The sequence below is a fragment of the Vulpes vulpes genome, chromosome 10 (genome assembly GCF_048418805.1).
Source record: "Vulpes vulpes isolate BD-2025 chromosome 10, VulVul3, whole genome shotgun sequence".
In the NCBI taxonomy this organism is placed as follows: Eukaryota; Metazoa; Chordata; class Mammalia; order Carnivora; family Canidae; genus Vulpes; species Vulpes vulpes.
In genome coordinates, this window is record NC_132789.1 from 53,208,711 (window position 1) to 53,227,959 (window position 19,249).

At 52.4% G+C, this 19,249-nt stretch overlaps 3 protein-coding genes across 5 annotated transcripts in view; 2 read left to right on the top strand and 1 right to left on the bottom strand.

Annotated features, from left to right (window-relative positions):
- Nucleotides 1–3,339, top strand: part of ZSWIM5 (zinc finger SWIM-type containing 5) — a 204,213-nt gene extending 200,874 nt beyond the window's left edge. Inside the window, exon 14 of the mRNA XM_025991961.2 lies at nt 483–3,339. Coding sequence (XP_025847746.2) covers nt 483–1,345 — 863 coding nt within the window. The 3' untranslated portion in view covers nt 1,346–3,339. The remainder of the gene's footprint in view (nt 1–482) is intronic.
- Nucleotides 3,340–4,173: 834 nt separating this feature from the next.
- UROD (uroporphyrinogen decarboxylase) lies at nt 4,174–9,704 on the bottom strand. 2 transcript variants are annotated; one of them, XM_072724153.1, is made up of 10 exons: nt 9,574–9,704; nt 6,659–6,771; nt 6,471–6,550; nt 6,332–6,394; nt 5,921–6,118; nt 5,636–5,797; nt 5,131–5,268; nt 4,867–4,967; nt 4,719–4,785; nt 4,174–4,412 (listed from the first exon to the last, which is right to left on the bottom strand). In XM_072724153.1, the coding sequence occupies exons 1-10, from the start codon at nt 9,672–9,674 to the stop codon at nt 4,251–4,253; spliced, it is 1,185 nt and encodes a 394-aa protein (XP_072580254.1). In that variant the 5' UTR covers nt 9,675–9,704; the 3' UTR covers nt 4,174–4,250. The 2 variants fall into 2 exon arrangements, with proteins under 2 accessions (XP_072580254.1, XP_025847749.1); XM_025991964.2 differs by lacking the exon at nt 9,574–9,704 and adding an exon at nt 7,362–7,525.
- Nucleotides 9,673–18,408, top strand: HECTD3 (HECT domain E3 ubiquitin protein ligase 3). Of its 2 annotated transcripts, none has more exons than XM_072724152.1 (21): nt 9,673–10,041; nt 10,200–10,360; nt 10,617–10,709; nt 10,789–10,924; nt 11,201–11,316; nt 11,403–11,516; nt 11,671–11,753; nt 12,180–12,345; nt 12,572–12,653; nt 13,305–13,487; nt 13,628–13,680; nt 13,862–13,926; nt 14,075–14,178; nt 14,453–14,572; nt 14,684–14,773; nt 15,958–16,164; nt 16,442–16,571; nt 16,658–16,732; nt 16,835–16,945; nt 17,096–17,167; nt 17,373–18,408. In XM_072724152.1, the coding sequence occupies exons 1-21, from the start codon at nt 9,673–9,675 to the stop codon at nt 17,438–17,440; spliced, it is 2,598 nt and encodes an 865-aa protein (XP_072580253.1). In that variant the 3' UTR covers nt 17,441–18,408. The 2 variants fall into 2 exon arrangements, with proteins under 2 accessions (XP_072580253.1, XP_025847748.1); XM_025991963.2 differs by having other exon boundaries at nt 16,864–16,945.
- The last annotated feature ends 841 nt before the right edge of the window (nt 18,409–19,249 follow it).

Below are 19,249 nucleotides of genomic sequence, written 5' to 3' on the forward strand. Positions count from 1 at the left end.
AATTTTCATCACCAGTATACAAGTGCACCCTTGGGAGGTGCTTGGCCCAGTGGTTTGGTCCGTCTGTCTATGCTTCTGAAAAACCCCAAACAACTTGGAGTCTCAGCACCATCTAGAACCCAAAGTCCCAAGATAAGACTCTACCCTGAAAGGCTCCACTTCAGCTAAACCCCCAGGTAGATCTGCAACCCCTGCCTGGGGGCAGGTAGACCACAGGCTCTGCTGCTCCATCCATGGGAGGGGCTGAGAGCACCTGCAGAAATCTTCAACCCTCTGACTTGGGGAAGGAAGGGATGGGAAGAGACCCTAAACAAGGTCTGGCCACCTGGGATGCTCTCTGGTTTGCCTCAGATCATCTCAAGGCTGCTGAGGAGGAGGGAGAACTCATCTCTGTGGGCCAAGTTCTGCCCCCAGGTGGTAATCTGGGCAGCCCTGGTTTGGGACCCAGATGGCCATGGCTGAGCTCCGGCTCTCCTTGACAGGTGTGCGGGCCCTGGTAAGCATTTTGCAGAGCTGGTACACACTCTTCACCCCCACTGAAGCTACTAGCATTGTGGCCGCCACAGCTGTATCCCACACCACCATCCTGCGCCTCAGTCTTGACTATCCCCAGCGGGAGGAGCTGGCTAGTTGTGCTCGCACACTGGCCCTGCAGTGTGCCATGAAGGATCCCCAGAGCTGTGCCCTGTCAGCCCTCACGCTCTGTGAGAAAGACCACATCGCCTTTGAGGCAGCCTACCAGATTGCCATTGATGCTGCCACTGGTGGCATGACCCATTCACAACTGTTCACCATTGCCCGCTACATGGAGCTCCGTGGCTATCCGCTACGTGCCTTCAAGTTGGCCTCACTGGCCATGAGCCATCTCAACCTGGCCTACAACCAGGATACCCATCCAGCCATCAATGATGTGCTCTGGGCCTGTGCCCTCAGCCACTCTCTGGGCAAAAATGAGCTGGCGGCCCTCATTCCCCTAGTGGTGAAGAGCGTGCACTGTGCCACAGTGCTTTCAGACATCTTGCGGCGCTGTACAGTGACTGCACCTGGCCTAGCTGGCATCCCAGGCCGCCGCAGCTCAGGAAAGCTCATGTCCACCGACAAAGCTCCACTGCGCCAGTTGCTGGATGCCACCATCAATGCCTATATCAACACTACACACTCACGCCTGACACACATAAGCCCTCGCCACTACGGAGAGTTCATTGAGTTTCTGAGCAAGGCTCGGGAGACCTTCCTGCTGCCCCAGGATGGCCACCTACAGTTTGCCCAATTCATCGACAACCTCAAACAAATCTACAAAGGCAAGAAGAAGCTGATGCTGCTGGTGCGAGAGCGCTTTGGCTGAGAAAGTAGACAGTTGACTGCCAGGGCAGCCTGGGCTCCCAGGTACCAGGTCAGGCCAAGGACACTGAAACATTTGTCCACCCTGAGAGGACTCTGAGCACTTGTGGCTAAAGCCAAAGCACCACAGGGCTAAGCATGGGAGAGTCCAACTCTAGCCAATATGCCTTCCTTGGCAAGGTTCTCACTACAGCCCACTGTTCCTGAAGGAGCTGGGCCCTGCAGATCGATCAGAAATCCCACAACAGGCCACCTCACGCCCCTATATCCTGCGTGTCCTGGGCATTGGCCCCCTCTCCCTTGGCAAACACAGAACACTGTTCCGTCTCAGGGATTGCTTAACCAGAGAAACAGAAGCATTTATGGTACTGTAAATAGTATAGTATATGTGTTGCCAATTACATTGTAAAATTGTAACTATTTATAATTCTGGTTCTAATTTGATGGGTACTTGAAGTAGTTATGGGTGGGAAGATAGTCTTGTTTTCTGAGGAGACACAACCATTTCTCAGGTTTCCCTTGCAGAATATATACAGTTTGCAGTGGAAGAGTGGATTGGCAGGGAGAACAATGGCCAGTTAGAAAAAATCCCAGGTCTAGTCTATGCAGAAACCCCAGCCTGCAGACACAGGGCATCTGTAGCCCAGTGGTGGGAGAGGGGCAGAGCCAGGACTGGACTTAGACTCTTGCCTCATAAAGCCACAGGGACAGTGAAGCTCTTGCTCCTGCCACACACAGGAGCCTGTTGAGCTCCTGAGAAATAAGTGCGGGGGGAGGGTGATGGTTTGGGAGGCCACTGAGCTCATAATATTCATCTACTGTGGTCAGCTTCTGTTGAGAGTATCTGGTTTTATCTCTATGTATGTGTGTGTATCTGTATGACTAAGTATATGTGTCTGTGTGCATAGATGTATCTGTGCATACCTGTCTTGCACATATACTTAAGTGTGTCTGTGTCAGGTCTGTGTCTGTGTGAGTACGTGTCTGTGTGCTGGACTGTGGGTTTCTGTGTGAGGGTATACACATTCGTGAACACGTAAGAACACATACTCGTGTGTTGTGTGTTCATGTTTGTCAATGCATGTTTAGTGGGGGGCACACATGGATGCATGTGCATAAACATGTTTGTGTGTATGCTTGTTCTTCTTTGGTCTGTCTTTATATGTGTGTGTATATTTTGACATGTACGTCTGTAAATTTGAGAATCTGCATGAATGTGTCGCTTTTTTGCCAGATCTCTTTCCTATTCTTCATCTCTCACCAGCTAAACACGTTCCCCATCACCTTGGCTCCCTTATTCACCATTTTCTCAGCAAGCTCCTAAGTACCAGTCTCCCTTTACCCTAAGAGTGACTCCTCCAGCTCCAGTTCTTCTTGCCCGGTACTTGCTTTCTTCCCTTGCCTTTCTACCTCAAGCTTCCTCTGCCTGCCCACTAGTCACTGTTCTGGAGGCTGGGGCTGGAATGCATTTGGCCTTTCCCTTTCTGAGTAGTTTCTACCCCTAGCAGGTAATGCCTGTCTTAGCCCTAGCTGACCTCTGGTGTATCATGTTCCTTCTACCTTCTTCGCTCCTGTGCTCAGCCTGGAATTATTATAGGAGGTAGCAGGGGCTTTCAGAAGAGTCATTTGGATGCCAGTGTCTTGGTGTTTACTGTTTCATGTTTTAGTTCCCAAGTAGGGGTGGGGTGTAATAGGGAAGGGGTGGTATAGCTAGAGTGTGAACTAAGGACTTCTTTGTCTGCTTTATGTTCCTTTCTTTGACAAACTATGTCAGTTTTTCTTTTCCTCAAAACTAACCAGTAAGTCATTTTTGCTGTTTGTGGCTATTTAAGTCTAACTATCCAGCCGTGGGCCTCCACAACCTCTCAGCCCAACAGGCTGCTTTAAAAAAAAAAAAAAAAAAAAAGCCACTCCCATTTCTGTATCACAATTGCCGTTTTATAGCAAGTGTGTGAACTCACAGTGCTTTTGTATGAATAAATCATGGATCACAGAAAATATCATTTTTCTAAAATTAGAATTGTGTTCTCTCAATAAATGGGGTCCTTCTCTTTCTCTCTTGCTCTGCCCCAGGCTGGGACAGGGAATTGATTGGGCCTATAGAGCAATGGGTCCCTAATGGTCTAAGGAGATGTGAAATGACAAATGAAGAATTTCCTGCCACACCACACCCCTCTCCAGAGCTCACAAGCACCTCAGACCTTGTCCCAGGAAGTAGGTACCACTATGTTGGGCAGAAATACCAAGGTCCTAAGAAAATTAGATGGTATGCTCAGAAAAGAATGCAGAGCAACGCTGTGTGCCATAGGGCTTTTTTGGCCTCAGAGGCCTCCTCACCTCAAAAATGCAAGTCTAAATAAGTCTTTAATCCTAAGCATCCTAGCTTGGAGTCTTTATGTCTTCCCCCCATCTTTTGGTATCAAAGCTGAAGGCCTCTCACCTTCTCCCAGCTCACCTAGATACTATTTTCCTGAACAGGCCTCTCTAAAATATCCTGGCAATTTCTATGCCACTCTGATCTATACTCCCCACCATCCCCAGACACAAATCCCTATCAGTTCGGCCTTGTATACTATGGAGACCCCATTTCTCTGCAAATGTAATAGCTCTAGCTGCTAGGAAGTTTTACCTAACCCCACGTAGCCCTCAGGCTCCGAGAGCTGAGAGCAGGATGGTGGTGAGGTCCTGACAGTAAGTCCTACAATATATACTCATTGATACCTGAGCTCCTGTGACTTGGAGAAGATGCAGAAAGGGGCCCCATGGAAGCAGCAGAGGCTAAGAAGGAACTGAGGGTAAGGGCAAAGATCTTCCACACATGAAACCATATGCTAAACTCCAACTCTAGAATTTTTATTCTTCTAGAAACATCATCTTTGTTAGTGGTAGTTGAGGGTGAATGTGTACGCTCAGTTCTGTCGAAGCAGACGGGAGTATTTATGCACGGCATCCACAAAGGCCCCCACGTGTTCTGGGTCCATATCAGGGTAGAGTCCATGGCCCAGGTTGGCAATATAACGCTGTGGCCCAAAGTCGTCCAGCATCTTCTGCACCAGCCGTCCGATCTCCTCCTGGAGGACCAACAAGGCACTCACTACAGGGGGCCAGCAAGCCCCTGTACTCCCTATACATAATCATGACACATACTCATAGGCATGCTCCTACTCAGTGTTACTCATTCAGTCATTAATTCAAAACAGTTTACTTGATGCTTAGTACAGGCCAGACAACTATAAAAAGAAACTTTTGCTTTCCTCGAGCTCACATGGTGTATGTGTAGAGAAACAAACATACAATAAAGACACAATAATATGACCATATCCACAACCATCACAACCATGGGAGTACACAAACTCACACATAGGGACTCTGGTTACCTCAGATGCATACAGAGCACAGGGGTCCAGGTTGCCCTGTAAGGTCACCATCTTCCCCACACGCTCCCTGAAAGCAGAGTCAGTGCCAAGTTCTGGTGACTGCACATAGGGCAACTGTACCCTCTCCACCACACCCTCTATCACTCACCGGGCTTTCTCTGGGGCCACTGTCCAGTCAAGCCCAACCACCTCGTAGCCAGCTTGGGCCAGCTCCTCCAGGGCAAAATGTCCATCTTTAGCAAAGATGATCTGAAGGAAAGGACAGATTTCTGAAGCTACACAGGGCCTTGCTATGCCCACTAACTTATCTTGGCTGCACCTCTGCTGCCCTCTAGTGGTCACTTCAGCCCATGCAGGACATACCCTGAAAGTTCCACAGGCCCACCTTCATTTCTTCACCCTCCATCCTTACCATAGGCACTGGTGCCAGGCCTGCCTCCTGCAGCCTGGCCTTCACTCGCTTGGCCACATCACGGACATAGGGCAGGGCAAACTTATTGAAGAGCTGTGGGCCAAGGTGCCCTGCATGGGACTCAAAGAGCTGCAACGCCTACAGTTGGGGGTTAGTAAAGAGAAATACATAACATACAAACACGAAGTATCTCAAGCCCCACACACACAAAGTGTCTCAATTTTCCCCTAGTGATTTTGGATCCTCATACTGCCTAAGCCTATAAATCCAATTCCATTCAAAAAGTTTTGCCATCTCCAGATCCCAGTGCTAGCTTTGGTCTTTGAACACAGATAGCATTGCCAATGTCAATGACAAGGTGGACCTAGCTGTTTCAGCCAGATCGTTGCAAGCCAAGCTTCTTTCCTGCCTGGCATTATTAACACACCTACCCTCTCAAGTGTAGGGAACTCTGTTACTTCTCATCCTTCTAGAGCCCAACCTATTTCTCTCCCTCAGGACCCACCTGAGCACCAGCAGCCACTTGTCCCACCAGATATGGGACCAGAGCATCAGTGAGGATTCGAAGCAGCTGGTGACTAGCCTGTGGTTTCTGGTAAAGCCAACGCTTGGCCTGAGCCATGGTGCTTGAGCTACCACCCTCAATCATGTATGTCATCAGAGTCCACTGCAAAAGAATACAAAGAGAATATCACAGGTGTAGAAGCCAGGCTGATACTTCCTTCCCTTGTCTACACCAGACCTGCCAGTGTTTTCCCCATGCCCAAGTCCCTGCCCTGTTCCACATTACCGGGGCACCAGCAAAGCCAATCAGTGGCACACGCCCAGCCAGCCGTTGTCGGGTGAGGGTGATGGCCTGGAACACATAGCCTAGTTCAGAGGCCACTGCTGCTGGATCCCGGAGGCGTTCTAAGTCCCGTTCTTCTCTTAATGGCTCTGGGAAGCTGGGCCCTTTGCCAGGCACCATAGTCACCTCCATACCTAGTGCCTGGAGGGAAAGAAAATATCTGGATTCCCAACGTGTAACTCTAGGAGGAAAGGCTCTGTTCAGCCCATGCCAAGAAGGAAAAAATGGAGAATGAAACTTGGCCACACTCCATCTTTCAGCCCAAGGTCTTCCCTCTGTCCAGTGAGGATTAAGTGCTTATTTTGAGCCTTGACTATCTTTACCCTTTCTTACCCATCAGGTTTGAGCAGGTACCTGGGGTACAACAAGGATGTCGGAGAAGATGATGGCAGCATCCAGAGGGAAGCGACGAAGTGGCTGTAGGGAATAGAAAACAGGTTACTAGGAGGCAAGCTGAGGGCATATATCCCTCCCTTTTCTGTGGAGGCCTCACCTGCAAAGTCAATTCACAGCAGGCCTCTGGGGAGCGACAGGTGCTGAAAAAGTCCTGGGCAGCCCGAGTTTCCTTAAACTCTGCAAATGGAAGAGGAAATGCAGGGCTCGAGGGCTGAGTAACCTCTGGATCCCTCCCCTTCCCCTCAAAAACTTTTCACCCTCCAGAGTTTCACTTAGCCTCCAGACCTGGTAAGTAGCGGCCTGCCTGCCGCATGCACCAAACTGGAGTGTAGTCTGTGTCTTCTCCCCAGGCTGCTCGCAGGAACGTGTCATTCTTCAGCTCTGGAAAACCCTGGGATCTGGAGATCAGAATGGGGGGAGGTGGTAGGTGTCAGTAAGCTAGGCCAGGGGTTGGGGAAGGCCCAGGTTCTTAAGGCGGATTCACTGCACCACACTATCTGCCTCATCCAGGCCAGCTCCTAAGTGGGACTCCCCACCCATTCTGCCTCCTCCTTGCCTATCAGATAGTGCACAAGACTAGAAGGGCCCGCGCTGGGGCCTCTATCTCCCAGACAGTCCCAACTTCCCCAAGCTCAAAGAGACTGGGGGAAGGGCAGAATGAAAGTCCAGTAAGAATTGATCGGGGTCTTTGGACCATAAATGTCAGGAACGGGGGGTATCAATGGGCTAGCTCGGAAGCTGTTTAAGTCCCCAAGCTGGGGACAGTGAATGAGGAATCAGAATAGACGGTCCCAAAATACGGATCCTAACTGAGGATTAGAAAGGCCTAGCGACAAACCCTCAGTAAAAGTCTCGGGAATCCATGGGTGGAGGACTCAGGATTCCAGAGACTGGAGTCAGATTGGGAGCTCTCCAGGCTGGGAAAGGGGTATAGGGACATATTCCTGAGTTGGAAGACTGGCCATCCGGCGTGGTGCAGAGAACTCACCCCAACCCGTTCGTCTCCATGATAAGCCTTCGGTAACTGCGACCGCAGTCCTCGCTGTAACCTCAACCGGAGCAGAGTCTGAGATCAGGCTCCACCCCTTCCTGCAATGAGCCAAGGCCGCCGCCATATTGAAAGTCACATGATCAGATCCCGGCAAACGCTCCTGGGCTGCCCGAGCTGCTGCCCGGAGGACCCCCACTACCTCTGCACCGTAAAGACCGCTGTAGCGTCGCAGCAACACCCCCACCCCTGGCCAAGAACTCCGCTATAGCTACGCCTTTCGGTCTCATCAGGACCTTCCTCTCCTTTGATGGCTTGGAAATCCCGAAGTTTCGGCCTAACAATAACTTTTACTCCCATGCCTCATGATTCTAATAACCTTATGCCTAGCAACCAGACACAGAGTGGATTAAGCTTGGTGTGCAACCAAGCTGCACAGGGAAATGAAATCATCAAATACTTATATTACTGGGGTACCTGGGTGGCTCAGTCAGTTAAGTGTGGGACTTGTGATTTCTGCTCAGGTCATGATCTAATGGGTGGTGTAATCCCCCCTTCCCCTCAGTGGGGCTCCACACTCCTCCTGAAGTCTGATTGGGAGACTCTCCCTCTGCCCTCCCCCCACTCATGTGTCCGAAATCCAGGCAACTCTCTCTTTAGAATAAATCTTTAAAAATGTATATTTATATTACCTACTAAGGCTAGCACTATAGTTGGTGCAGAAGTTACAATGATGACCAAGACAGCCCTTTCCTTTAAGGAGCTACAGACTGGTGGATCAGCAATCATAATAGTAAACGTTTTAAGAGTAAAATGCGAGACCGCAAGGGCTCCTCCCTTAACTGGGGAAAGCGGTGGAGGTGTTCCAAGCAGAGGGAATAGCACGTGCAAAGAGAAAATGCAAAAGAACAAATGGCTATTATGGAAACCAGAAAAATCAACCTAGTGGAATTAAAGAGGCTCTAGATGTCTTCAGGGTCCAGGTCCTGGGGGCCCTCGTTAGAGTAATGTGTCCACTTTATTCCGTAGTAGCATGGTAGCATACAAATAGCTCAGAGAGAAGAGAAGAGGGGCACTGTTCCCAACTTACTAGGAAGAAAAGAAAAAGGGGGAAACTGTCAAAATGATATGAAATCATATATTATTTCTTTCTTGGTAACTTTGATTATTTGGAAACTATATCAAAACAAAGTTTCCATCCAAGTGTCCATCAACAGATGAATGGGGTATAGGTAAAAGGGATTATTAGTCAACCCATAAAAAGGAATTAAGTTCAATCATGCTATCATATTGTTGTGATACTATTGTAAGTGAAATAAGACAGACCCTAAAAGACAAATATATGGGTCCATTTATGAAATATCTAGAATAGGCTAATTCATAGAGGCAGAAAGTAGACTGGAGTTTACCATGGCAGCCATTTTTTTATTTACTGCATTTCTTTATTGCTTAAAGAGAAAGCCTTTCTGTTTGGAGTGATGAAAAAGTCTTGGAAATAGGTAATTGTACTCTTAAAATGGTTAACATGGCAAAAATTTTGTTACACTTATTTTATCACAATTTTAAAAAACTAATATCAAAAACCATTGAATTGTACACTTCAAATGAGTGACTTATACGGAGTATGAATTATATCCCAATAAAACATTTTTAAAACTGTTTGCAGGGGAGACAAAGTTTCCTTTTCCCCCATGATTATACTTCATCAACAGCTCCTGTCCATGTTTTTGCCTCCATCCTATCTTCCCACATCAGACCTTTCCTCTCATCTGGTTCAGAATTACTGAGAGAAATTGGAACATGATCACCAGTGCCCTAGAATTAGGAGTAGCCACCGGGATGAAGCCCGAACCACTCAAGACTCCCGAGGAGGGGATTATTCTCCCAAACATTTTAGCACCACTATCCCTAGGATGAGGAGGAGCCTGAGAGGATGTCTAGCACTCGCGGTGGGAAGGCAAAAAAAACAAGAGGGCAGAGAGCCAGAAAAATGGCTGTTGCAATGATCCAGGCTAGATAGGATGGTGGTTCGATGAGGGCAAAAAATGGCAGCAGCAATGAGGATAGACAGGGAGAGACCGATCAGCCAGAGACTACTGGACTTGGGTTTGGTTGGCTGAGTACGAGGCACATCGGTTTGTAACACATTGACGTATCCGAGTACACAGGGTAATACGGCGAGCAAGCGGGGTGCCTTTAGTCCAGGACTTACGGCGCAGGCGGGGCAGGCGGTGGGAAGCTCGGTCGGTCTCGGCGGCGGCGGCTCCCGGAGCCGGACGGCCGCCGCGGGGCTCTGGTCTGCGGCTTCGCCATGGCTGGTCCCGGCCCGGGCGCGGCTCTCGAGTGCCCGCGGCAGCTGCTGGGCCGCGTGCGCTTCCTGGCAGAGGCGGCGCAGAGCCTCCGCGCCGGACGGCCGCTGCCGGCGGCGCTCGCCTTCGTGCCACGCGAGGTGCTCTACAAGCTCTACAAGGACCCGGCGGGGCCGTCGCGCGTGCTGCTGCCGGTGTGGGAGGCGGAGGGCCTGGGGCTGCGTGTGGGAGCCTCGGGCCCGGCCCCCGGAACCGGCTCCGGGCCGCTCCGCGCCGCCCGCGACAGCATTGAGCTCCGGCGCGGCGCCTGCGTGCGTACTACCGGCGAGGAGCTGTGCAACGGCCACGGGCTGTGGGTGAAGCTGACCAAGGTACTGCCCACGCCGGGGGCGCCCCACGCGGCTCCCCTCCCATCCCCCGCACGGCGCTCGCGCGGTTCCGCGTCCTTTGCCTGGGGCTGGGCAGGGCAGGGCGGGCCGGCCGCTGGGCAGGGCCCCGACGGCTGTCCCCAGCGTGCGCGTCTCGGCAGGAGCAGCTGGCGGAACACCTGGGCGACTGCGGGCTGAACGAGGGCTGGCTGCTGGTGTGCCGCCCGGCGGAGGGCGGGGCCCGCCTCGTACCCATCGACACCCCAGACCACCTCCAGCGGCAGCAGCAGCTCTTCGGCGTGGACTACCGACCGGTTCTCAGGTCCTGCACTGGAAAGGCCGAGGCTGGCTGCTCGGCGGCACGGCCCGGAAGGGTCGGAAACTAGCCTGGCACCGGCTGGGAGCTGGGATGAGGAGCGAGGGCAGGGTTGGGAGAGGAAGGGGCGGGACCTGAATGGGCCTGGGGTGGAGCTTCTGGAGGCACGGTTGGGGGAGAGTCAACGCTGGGGACAGCTCTCGGGGGGTGTCCTGTTGCCCGCCGAGGCCTCCCGGTCCCATCCCCTACTCTGTGCCCGCAGATGGGAACAGGTGGTGGACCTGACATACTCTCACCGCCTTGGATCAAGGCCCCGGCCAGCCGAGGCTTACACGGAAGCTGTACAAAGATTACTGTGAGTGAGCCGGAGTGGGATAGGGAGGAAGAACCTCCGGGTCCGGGCCTGACCTAATTAGGGACTTGGGGTTGCTTAGCTACGTGCCCCCGACGTGGACCTACGAGTGCGACGAGGACCTGATCCACTTCTTGTACGACCACCTGGGCAAGGAAGATGAGAACCTGGGTAGCGTGAAGCAGTATGTGGAGAGCATAGACGTTTCCTCCTACACGGTGGGTTCTGGGACTCCTCCCACCCCAAGCAAGATGTCACTTATTGCTAGATCCAGAACCCTCACCTTTAGGCCAGGGCCAAAACCCTACACGCCAGACTCAGTCGAGCACCCCATTCTGGAAGTCCTATAGGAATCCCTAGACACTTCCACTCGTACCAGCTGCTCTTTCAACCCAGCTCCATGTGTTTTCTCTCTTTTGCTCCCTGGCCCAAAGCACACTCTGCAGTGCAGGGAGTGGGATAAACACTGACTTCACCTCTCTTACCCTCCCTAGGAGGAGTTCAACGTGTCGTGCCTGACAGACAGCAACGCAGACACCTACTGGGAAAGTGATGGGTCCCAGTGCCAGCACTGGGTACGGCTTACCATGAAAAAGGGCACCATTGTCAAGTGAGTGGGCTCTGAGGTAGGACGGAGTGGGCAGGCCTCATGCCTGTAAGTGTACTGAGGCCCATGTGCATACTCTGACCACCCAGGAAGCTGCTACTCACAGTGGATACCACAGATGACAACTTTATGCCTAAACGGGTGGTGATCTATGGGGGCGAAGGGGACAACCTGAAGAAGCTGAGTGACGTGAGCATTGATGAGTGAGTGAGCAAGCTGGTCTGGGAGGGGAGATGGGGCATGATCCTAGCAATGGGGCCTGGCCCCACTTGGAAGCCCCACTTGGAAGGTCAGATGAGAGCCTAGCAATGCATGAAGGCAAAGGGTATTCAAGGTGCCTCACATCCATCTCCTCAGGACCCTGATCGGAGATGTTTGTGTCCTGGAGGACATGACCGTTCACCTCCCAGTCATCGAGATCCGCATTGTCGAGTGCCGAGGTAGGGCTTCAGGCTATAAGGAGGGAATGGAGCCCCACTGTATAGACTTTGGCTAGCTGGCAGTGAGTGTGGAGAAGAAATGGGCTTGGAGTTGGGATGAAGGTGACAGCTGAACTAACTCCAGGAGTTGAAGCTTTGGGCCTGAGCCAAGTGGGAGGCACCAGGTATAGGCCTTCCTTAAAGCCATAGAGGTGGTTGGGCTCATCTAGAAAAGGAACTGAGTTGGGATCCTCAGGCCTTCCAATATGATAGCGATGGATGGAGGAACCAGCAAAGAATATGGTAATCAGAGTAAGATGAGTAGCAGGGGATCTCAAAGGTCCTGAGTTTCTAGGGGCTAAGGTCTGAGCATTAAGGAGCCATTCTCAGGTCTGAGGGTCAAGGAGGCAGCAGGTGTCCTAAGTAACCTCATCCTGACATCCCCAGATGATGGGATTGACGTGCGTCTTCGAGGGATCAAGATCAAGTCATCCAGACAGCGGGAACTAGGGTTAAATGCAGACCTGTTCCAGCCGACCAGTCTGGTGCGATATCCCCGTCTGGAAGGCACTGACCCTGAAGTACTGTACCGCAGAGCTGTTCTCCTGCAGAGGTGGCTGTGGTCCTGGGCCTGCCAGGCCCTTCTCTTCCCCCAATCCTGAATCTCATTTGTTGTTATGAAGGAGGTCTCCAAGGCGCTATACTGTGAGCTGTTCCACTTTAAGGGTCAGAGCATCCCCAGGGCCCTGCCTCCTCCTGTCCTTGTGTGTTGGGGAGTAAAGGGATCTTAAATCCATACCATCCTCTTTAGTTGAGTTATCTTTACCTATTCATCCCAGATTCATAAAGATCCTAGACAGTGTCCTGTACCACCTGGTACCTGCCTGGGACCACACACTGGGCACCTTCAGTGCGATTAAGGTAAGCCTGGCCCACCTGGTATTGGTGTCAGCAGTAGGCTCCTCCTTTCTGCTCTGTTCTCTCTTCTACAAAGTTCTTAAAACCTACCTTAGGCCTGGGCCTTTGCTGGGCTCTAGGAATGTAGGAAGAAAGCTGGACACAAATAGCTAAAGCTTAGTGTTGGGATGCCATTCTCCCAGCCAGTATGTGAAATACAAAGACCTGGGGGGTGAGAAGTAACAACATAGACAGGGGAGGTTGCATGAAAGCTGCATACTGGGAGTTGTGAGCCACTAGAGGTGCCTTGAGAGAAACACACAGGTAGATGTGAGTATGACTTGGGGATGAGGCTGGGAGTGGTATGCAAATAATAGGCCCTGATAGCAGAGGGCACTATGGGCCAGGCTGTGAAGGAGGAACTATGTTCTAGGTCAGAGGAGCCATTGGAAGGCTTTTAAGTAGGTAATGACAGTATGATTTTTTTGTTTTAGAAAGCTCCCCCTGGTGGCTGGACTAAGGGAGGAATGGAAACAAGGAAGGGGGAGGGTGGTAGGGGGATGGAGTAAGATGGACTGGAATCATGGAATTGGGTCCAGGCATAGAGGAAGTTTCCAGAGTCTGGACAGACACTAACTGCCTGCCAGTCTTTCTCTGGCCACCTTTCCTCACCAGCAAGTGAAGCAGTTCCTGCTGCTGTCACGCCAAAGGCCAGGCCTGGTGGCCCAGTGCCTACGTGACTCAGAAAGCAGCAAGCCCAGCTTCATGCCACGCCTGTACATCAACCGGCGCCTCGCTATGGAGCATCGTGCATGCCCCTTAAGGGACCCTGCCTGCAAGAACGCAGTCTTCACCCAGGTCTGGACCACCTGGGGTCAGACTAAGGGAGGGTCTAGGGGCTGGGCCATGAGGAACCTAAGTAAGGTCTTTGGGCCAGAGTGAAGCAAGATCTTGACACAGACTTTTCTACAACTCCCTTCCCTTTGCCTTGCCCCCAGGTTTATGAAGGCCTCAAGCCCTCTGACAAGTATGAAAAGCCCTTGGACTATAGGTATGACATGCGGGTGAGGGACTTGAGCTGGGCCCGCATAAACTATATATATGCCTGCACACCACGTCTGTAACCCCTCCCCATTACCCCTCTCTAGCCCCTACTCCTGGCTGGTGTCTGAGCTGGAGAAATGTCCTAAACCCTGACCCAGCCTGGTGACAAAGACCCACACTTCTTACAGGTGGCCAATGCGCTATGACCAGTGGTGGGAGTGTAAATTCATTGCAGAAGGCATCATTGACCAAGGTAAAACCCTGAGGAAGGATAACAAGGGTCCTGCCCTATTTAGAGTGGTAGAGGCTTCCTGGGTCACAGCTAACCAAGGTGGAGGACCGTTTTAAGGGTGCTGGGGCTCTTGAACACCCCAGCTGAGAGCATCTATCTGTCATTTCAGGGGGTGGTTTTCGGGATAGCCTGGCAGACATGTCAGAAGAGCTGTGTCCTAGCTCAGCGGACACCCCTGTGCCTCTGCCCTTCTTTGTGCGCACAGCTAACCAGGTAACCTTCCTATCCCTACTTCTCAAGTGGTTTCTGTTTTCATCTCTGCAAACCTCTCAGGTGCTGAACTGGGCGGGGGGAGGGGAGGCAGAGGAGGGACCAAGTTGCCTGGGGTAGCCTTTGGGCAGACAAGGAAAGAGGAGCCATTGTACAGATTGGACAGAGGGATCATTCAGGGCATCCAGTGGAAGGTGTGCAGGCAAGCCTTTGGAGCGTGTGGGGCAAAAAGTAGGGTCCATTCCACGCCATGCTGACAGCTCTGTCTTGGGGGCAGGGCAATGGCACTGGTGAGGCCCGGGACATGTATGTGCCCAACCCCTCCTGCCAAGACTTTGCCAAATATGAGTGGATCGGACAGCTGATGGGGGCTGCCCTTCGGGGTAAGGAATTCCTGGTGAGTAGTCTAATCTGCACCTCCCTCCCACCAGCCTGGCCCCTGGAAAGAAAAAGGGCCAGCTAAACCTGGGCAGCCCCAGATGAGAATACGATAGTATTTGTTCCATAGGTACTGGCTCTGCCTGGTTTCGTGTGGAAGCAGCTCTCTGGTGAGGAGGTGAGCTGGAGCAAAGACTTCCCGGCCGTGGACTCTGTGCTGGTAAGTAGGTCTGTTTCCTCTGCACAGCCCCTGAAGGTTGCTGCTCCCCAAGGGTATCCTGAACCTTCTCTAACCTCACACATGCTCCTTGGCCAATTCCTTCTATTCCCACGGCTTCAACTACTATCTTTATTCCCCAAATCCTTACCTCCAACTCCAGCCTCTTTCCTAAGCCTGGACCCATATATGCATTTGCCCGCTGGACATCTGCCCCAAGATGAGCCTCAGGCTCAGCACACTCTTTATCACCCACCTATTCTACTGCCCTCAGGGCTCCTGTCTCAGAATGGCACCACTATCCACCCGCCCCATGCCAAGGCCCTCAGTGTCATCCTCCAGTCCTCCTCCGTCCTCACCTCCTACTCCCTGTCACATCTCCCTCTGGAATCTGTCCATTTCTTCCATCTGACTACTGTCCTCCTGGTGCAGGCCACCTTCCTTTCTGAGACAACCACTGACTGCAAAGCTAGTGTTCCTATCTCCATTCTTACCATTCTTACCCATCTGATCGCCAGCAGCCAGAGCACTTCATTCCCTTCCCCACCTTGTTTAAACCCTTTAGTGGCTCTGCCCTGGACTTAGGGTAAAATGCAGAACCTGGTAAGCCTTATATGACCTCTGTATCTCTGGTCACTGGGTTCACATTCAGGCTCCAGCCAAACAGATTCCAGGCTTTTTGCGCTTTTTACCTTTTTTCTCTTTTTTTTTTTTTAAGATTTTTTAATTTATTTATTCATGAGAGACACAATGAGAGAGAGAGAGGCAGAGACACAGGCAGAAGGAGAAGCAGGCTCCATACAGGGAGCCCGACATGGGACTCGATTCCAGGTCTCCAGGATCACACCCTGGGCTGAAGGTGGCGCTAAACCGCTGAGCCACACGGGCTGCCCTCTTTTTACCTTTTTTCAAGGTGTTCTATCTCTCGGTGCGGCCCAGCAAACTCCCAGCTGTCATTTAGGTCTCAGCTTAGATGCCGTTTCTTTCAGGACGCCTTCCCTGGCAGCCTAGGCTGGCAAAGTGTTGTCTTGATGCTTTCGTAGCCCTTGTACACCCTCTCTGCCTTCATTGCCTGCATGGAGACTGCCTTGTTTAGCTGCCTCTCCTTCCCTGTGAACATCTTGAGAGATAACAAGGACTGTCTCCACAATGAAAGGCTGACCTCCTTGCCTCTCTCCAACCCCCAGGTGAAGCTCTTGGAAGTGATGGAAGGAATGGACAAGGAGACATTTGAGTTCAAATTTGGGAAGGAGCTGACATTCACCACCGTACTAAGTGACCAGCAAGTAGTAGAGTTGATCCCTGGGGGTGCAGGCATCGTGGTGGGATATGAGGACCGTTCTCGTTTCATCCAACTGGTGCAGAAGACACGGCTAGAAGAGAGCAAGGAGCAGGTACTACGCAAAGGCCAGGAGGACAGAGAGCCTTGCACAGTTGCTAGTAGGCAGAGCCCAGCCTGATAAGCCACCAGTAGCCAATCCCAAGAACTCTGGTCCCACCATACCTCTGCCTTACGTTCCTGCTTATCTGTGGGGTCAGAGATTGGCCCCCAGTGCTGAGCACAGATCGTGTCCCACATTATCTCTACGAGCGGAGGCCAAGTACCCCCGCCACACACTGACTTGGGAGTTGTACCCTCTTCCCTAGCCAGGCCTTCTCCGCTCTCCCCAGGTGGCAGCCATGCAGGCAGGTCTGCTAAAGGTGGTGCCACAGGCTGTGCTGGACTTGCTCACCTGGCAGGAATTGGAGAAGAAAGTGTGCGGAGACCCAGAGGTCACTGTGGATGCTCTGCGCAAGCTCAGTGAGTGTGGGGCAGAGTAGCACAGTGATAGGGGCTTGAGGACTAGTAGGTTGGGACCTGAGAACAAATTCTGACCTTGTCCCCAGCCCGGTTTGAGGACTTCGAGCCATCTGACACTCGGGTGCAGTACTTCTGGGAAGCACTGAATAACTTCACCAATGGTCAGTGGAAGAGGAGAGAGTGACGCCTGGGTTCATATCCACTTGTGGGGTACAGAGGCAGGGTAGAAATTGTAGAAATCCTCCCCCCCCAATCACCATTAGTGTGGCCACAGATTTCCTTCTTCATCCAGAGGATCGGAGCCGCTTCCTGCGCTTCGTCACTGGCCGCAGCCGTCTGCCCGCACGGATCTACATCTATCCCGACAAACTGGGGTGAGTATGGAGGGAACGGGGTACGGGTTGGTTGCCAAAAGGACTGTGACTGGCCTTTGCCTTCACCCACACGCTTACTCGTCAGACCCTACAGACCCTACCCTGCATCCCTACAATTCTTCCTAATCTGTGGCCCCCCCACACCCCCAGCTACGAAACCACAGATGCGCTGCCTGAGTCTTCCACTTGTTCCAGCACACTCTTCCTACCACATTATGCCAGGTGGGTTTCCTAGGCTTGAGCCTAGAGAGTGAGGAGTGGGGGAAGGAGTGGCCTTCCAGAATGGAGGAGGATTTCCAGTCCTGAAGTGCACAAACTGGAGCCCCATCACCCATCGCCCCGCGAGCCCTGGCCTCTAGTGAGCCCTGGCCTCGTAGTGATGGAAGACCTTCGCGCCTGGCGCTGACCCAGTCCCTGTCTCCCTCAGTGCCAAGCTGTGCGAGGAGAAGCTCCGCTATGCAGCATACAACTGCGTGGCCATCGACACCGACATGAGCCCTTGGGAAGAGTGATGCGGCGCCAGGGGGCAGCCTCAGCCTGCGGGACTGTGCCTGCACGGGTCCCACTAGGTGGCGCTCAGGGTGAAGACTCATTACCTGGACCAGCTGGGGTGTGTGCTCCTGACCTGAGCAGACCCATTCAGGAAGACAGCACGCCCCTGCGTCTGGTTGGAGTGGGGGCCGTTGGTTGACCCTGATGACCCAGCCCCGCAGACCCACAAGAGCCCTGTGCGTGCTCGGGCTTGCTTTCTGAGTTATTTAGCCTCTGTGAGAGGGAATCTTCCACAAGCCCAGCACAAGCTGCCAGGCCTGAGCTACTTGAAGGGGGCCTTCTAGCCCCCCATCCCATGGATTTTACTTAAGGGTTTTTTTGGCTCCTCCTCCTTTCTCCTTGTTTTTCTCGGCTTCAGCCTGGACTCAAAGCTAAAACCTCTGTAGGGTGGTGGAGGCTCCTCCCCAAACAAGGCATCAGGGATAGAGCATAATGGCCATCCTCTTTGGTCACCTGCCCCAAGAAAGAAGCAGCCGCTGAGCACCTTCTCCCTCGCATACTTATTTTCTCCTCCCCCCCCCCCCCCCCCATACCCAAAGTGTGAGCTCTGTTCTTCTTCCAACTCAGTCTTAACTGATAAAGTGCCACCATCTTCCCTGGCTCAGAACCTACATCTACTCAACATTAAATCTTTAATACCACCACCATCACACCATATTCAACACTTAGCATCACCTCCAGGCTGATTCCCCATCTGCCATGTCATCCCCAAGATGGTGCAAGGTTAAGGCCAGTTAATATCCTTTCTGAAATCTTCAGTGGCTCTCTTTCAGCAAACTGAAAGCCTAGACTTTAAACCTGCTTCTAACTCTTAGGCAGGTCCTTGCCCCAGTCCTCCCTCCCATAAGGGCCTCTGTGACACTCCATCAAAGGTCTTGCACATGGGAAAGTGTAATAAATGGATGCATTCATTCCTTCAGACTGCTTATTGGGCTACTGAGGGATGGCAGAGAAGGTTCTTCTAGGACTTCGGGGCCCTTGGCTGGAAGCCAAGGAGATTGTGTGTCATGTGGGAGTGGTGGATCTTCACAGTGACAAACATTAAATCTGAAGTCAAGCAGGGAACTAAAGATGCTACTATGCAGGGGAGGGGAGTGGTGCTCGGAGCCTGGCCTGGCACCTTCTGGGATGGGTGTGGTGATTTGGAGGATGGGAGCCCACCTTCAGGAACCAGGTGGGCAGAACTTGACATCATAAAAGACAAATCCTTGAGATGGTTGATAAACCAGCTAGGTCAAACTTGACAACTGAGGCAGCAGCATAGCTACCCATCCACCTACTCTGCCCCCAGTTCTCACACAGCTAAGAAGCTGTCTTTAAGAACAAGTATCCAGTGAGAGATCTGTGCATATAGACCATCCTCCCTCCCCCAATGGAAGGAGTCAACGTCAAGCACAGTCTCCAGCGAAGTGGCCTGTCTCCCATCACTTCTCCCTACTGCCCTTTAGGGTGAATCCTGACTCGACTCTGGCTGGGAAATGCCAGGCCTTGGCCATGAGCTCTGCCCTCTGGGGCTGTGCAACCCAAGGCCTATCTCCCAGTAACTCTGAATCTGACCCCCCAGCTGAGACTCCTGGGCAGCCCTCATCTTTTGGCTCTCCAATACCTGTGCCTTGGGTGGTCCATGGGAAACACACCTCCCTCTTCCAGCAGCCTCTTGCCCAGGGAGCTGGAAGGGGAGTAGCCCCAGAGGCCACCACTTCCATCAGCTCTGTTCTTCCCAGCAAACTCCTGCCCTCTTGTAAAGCCTGC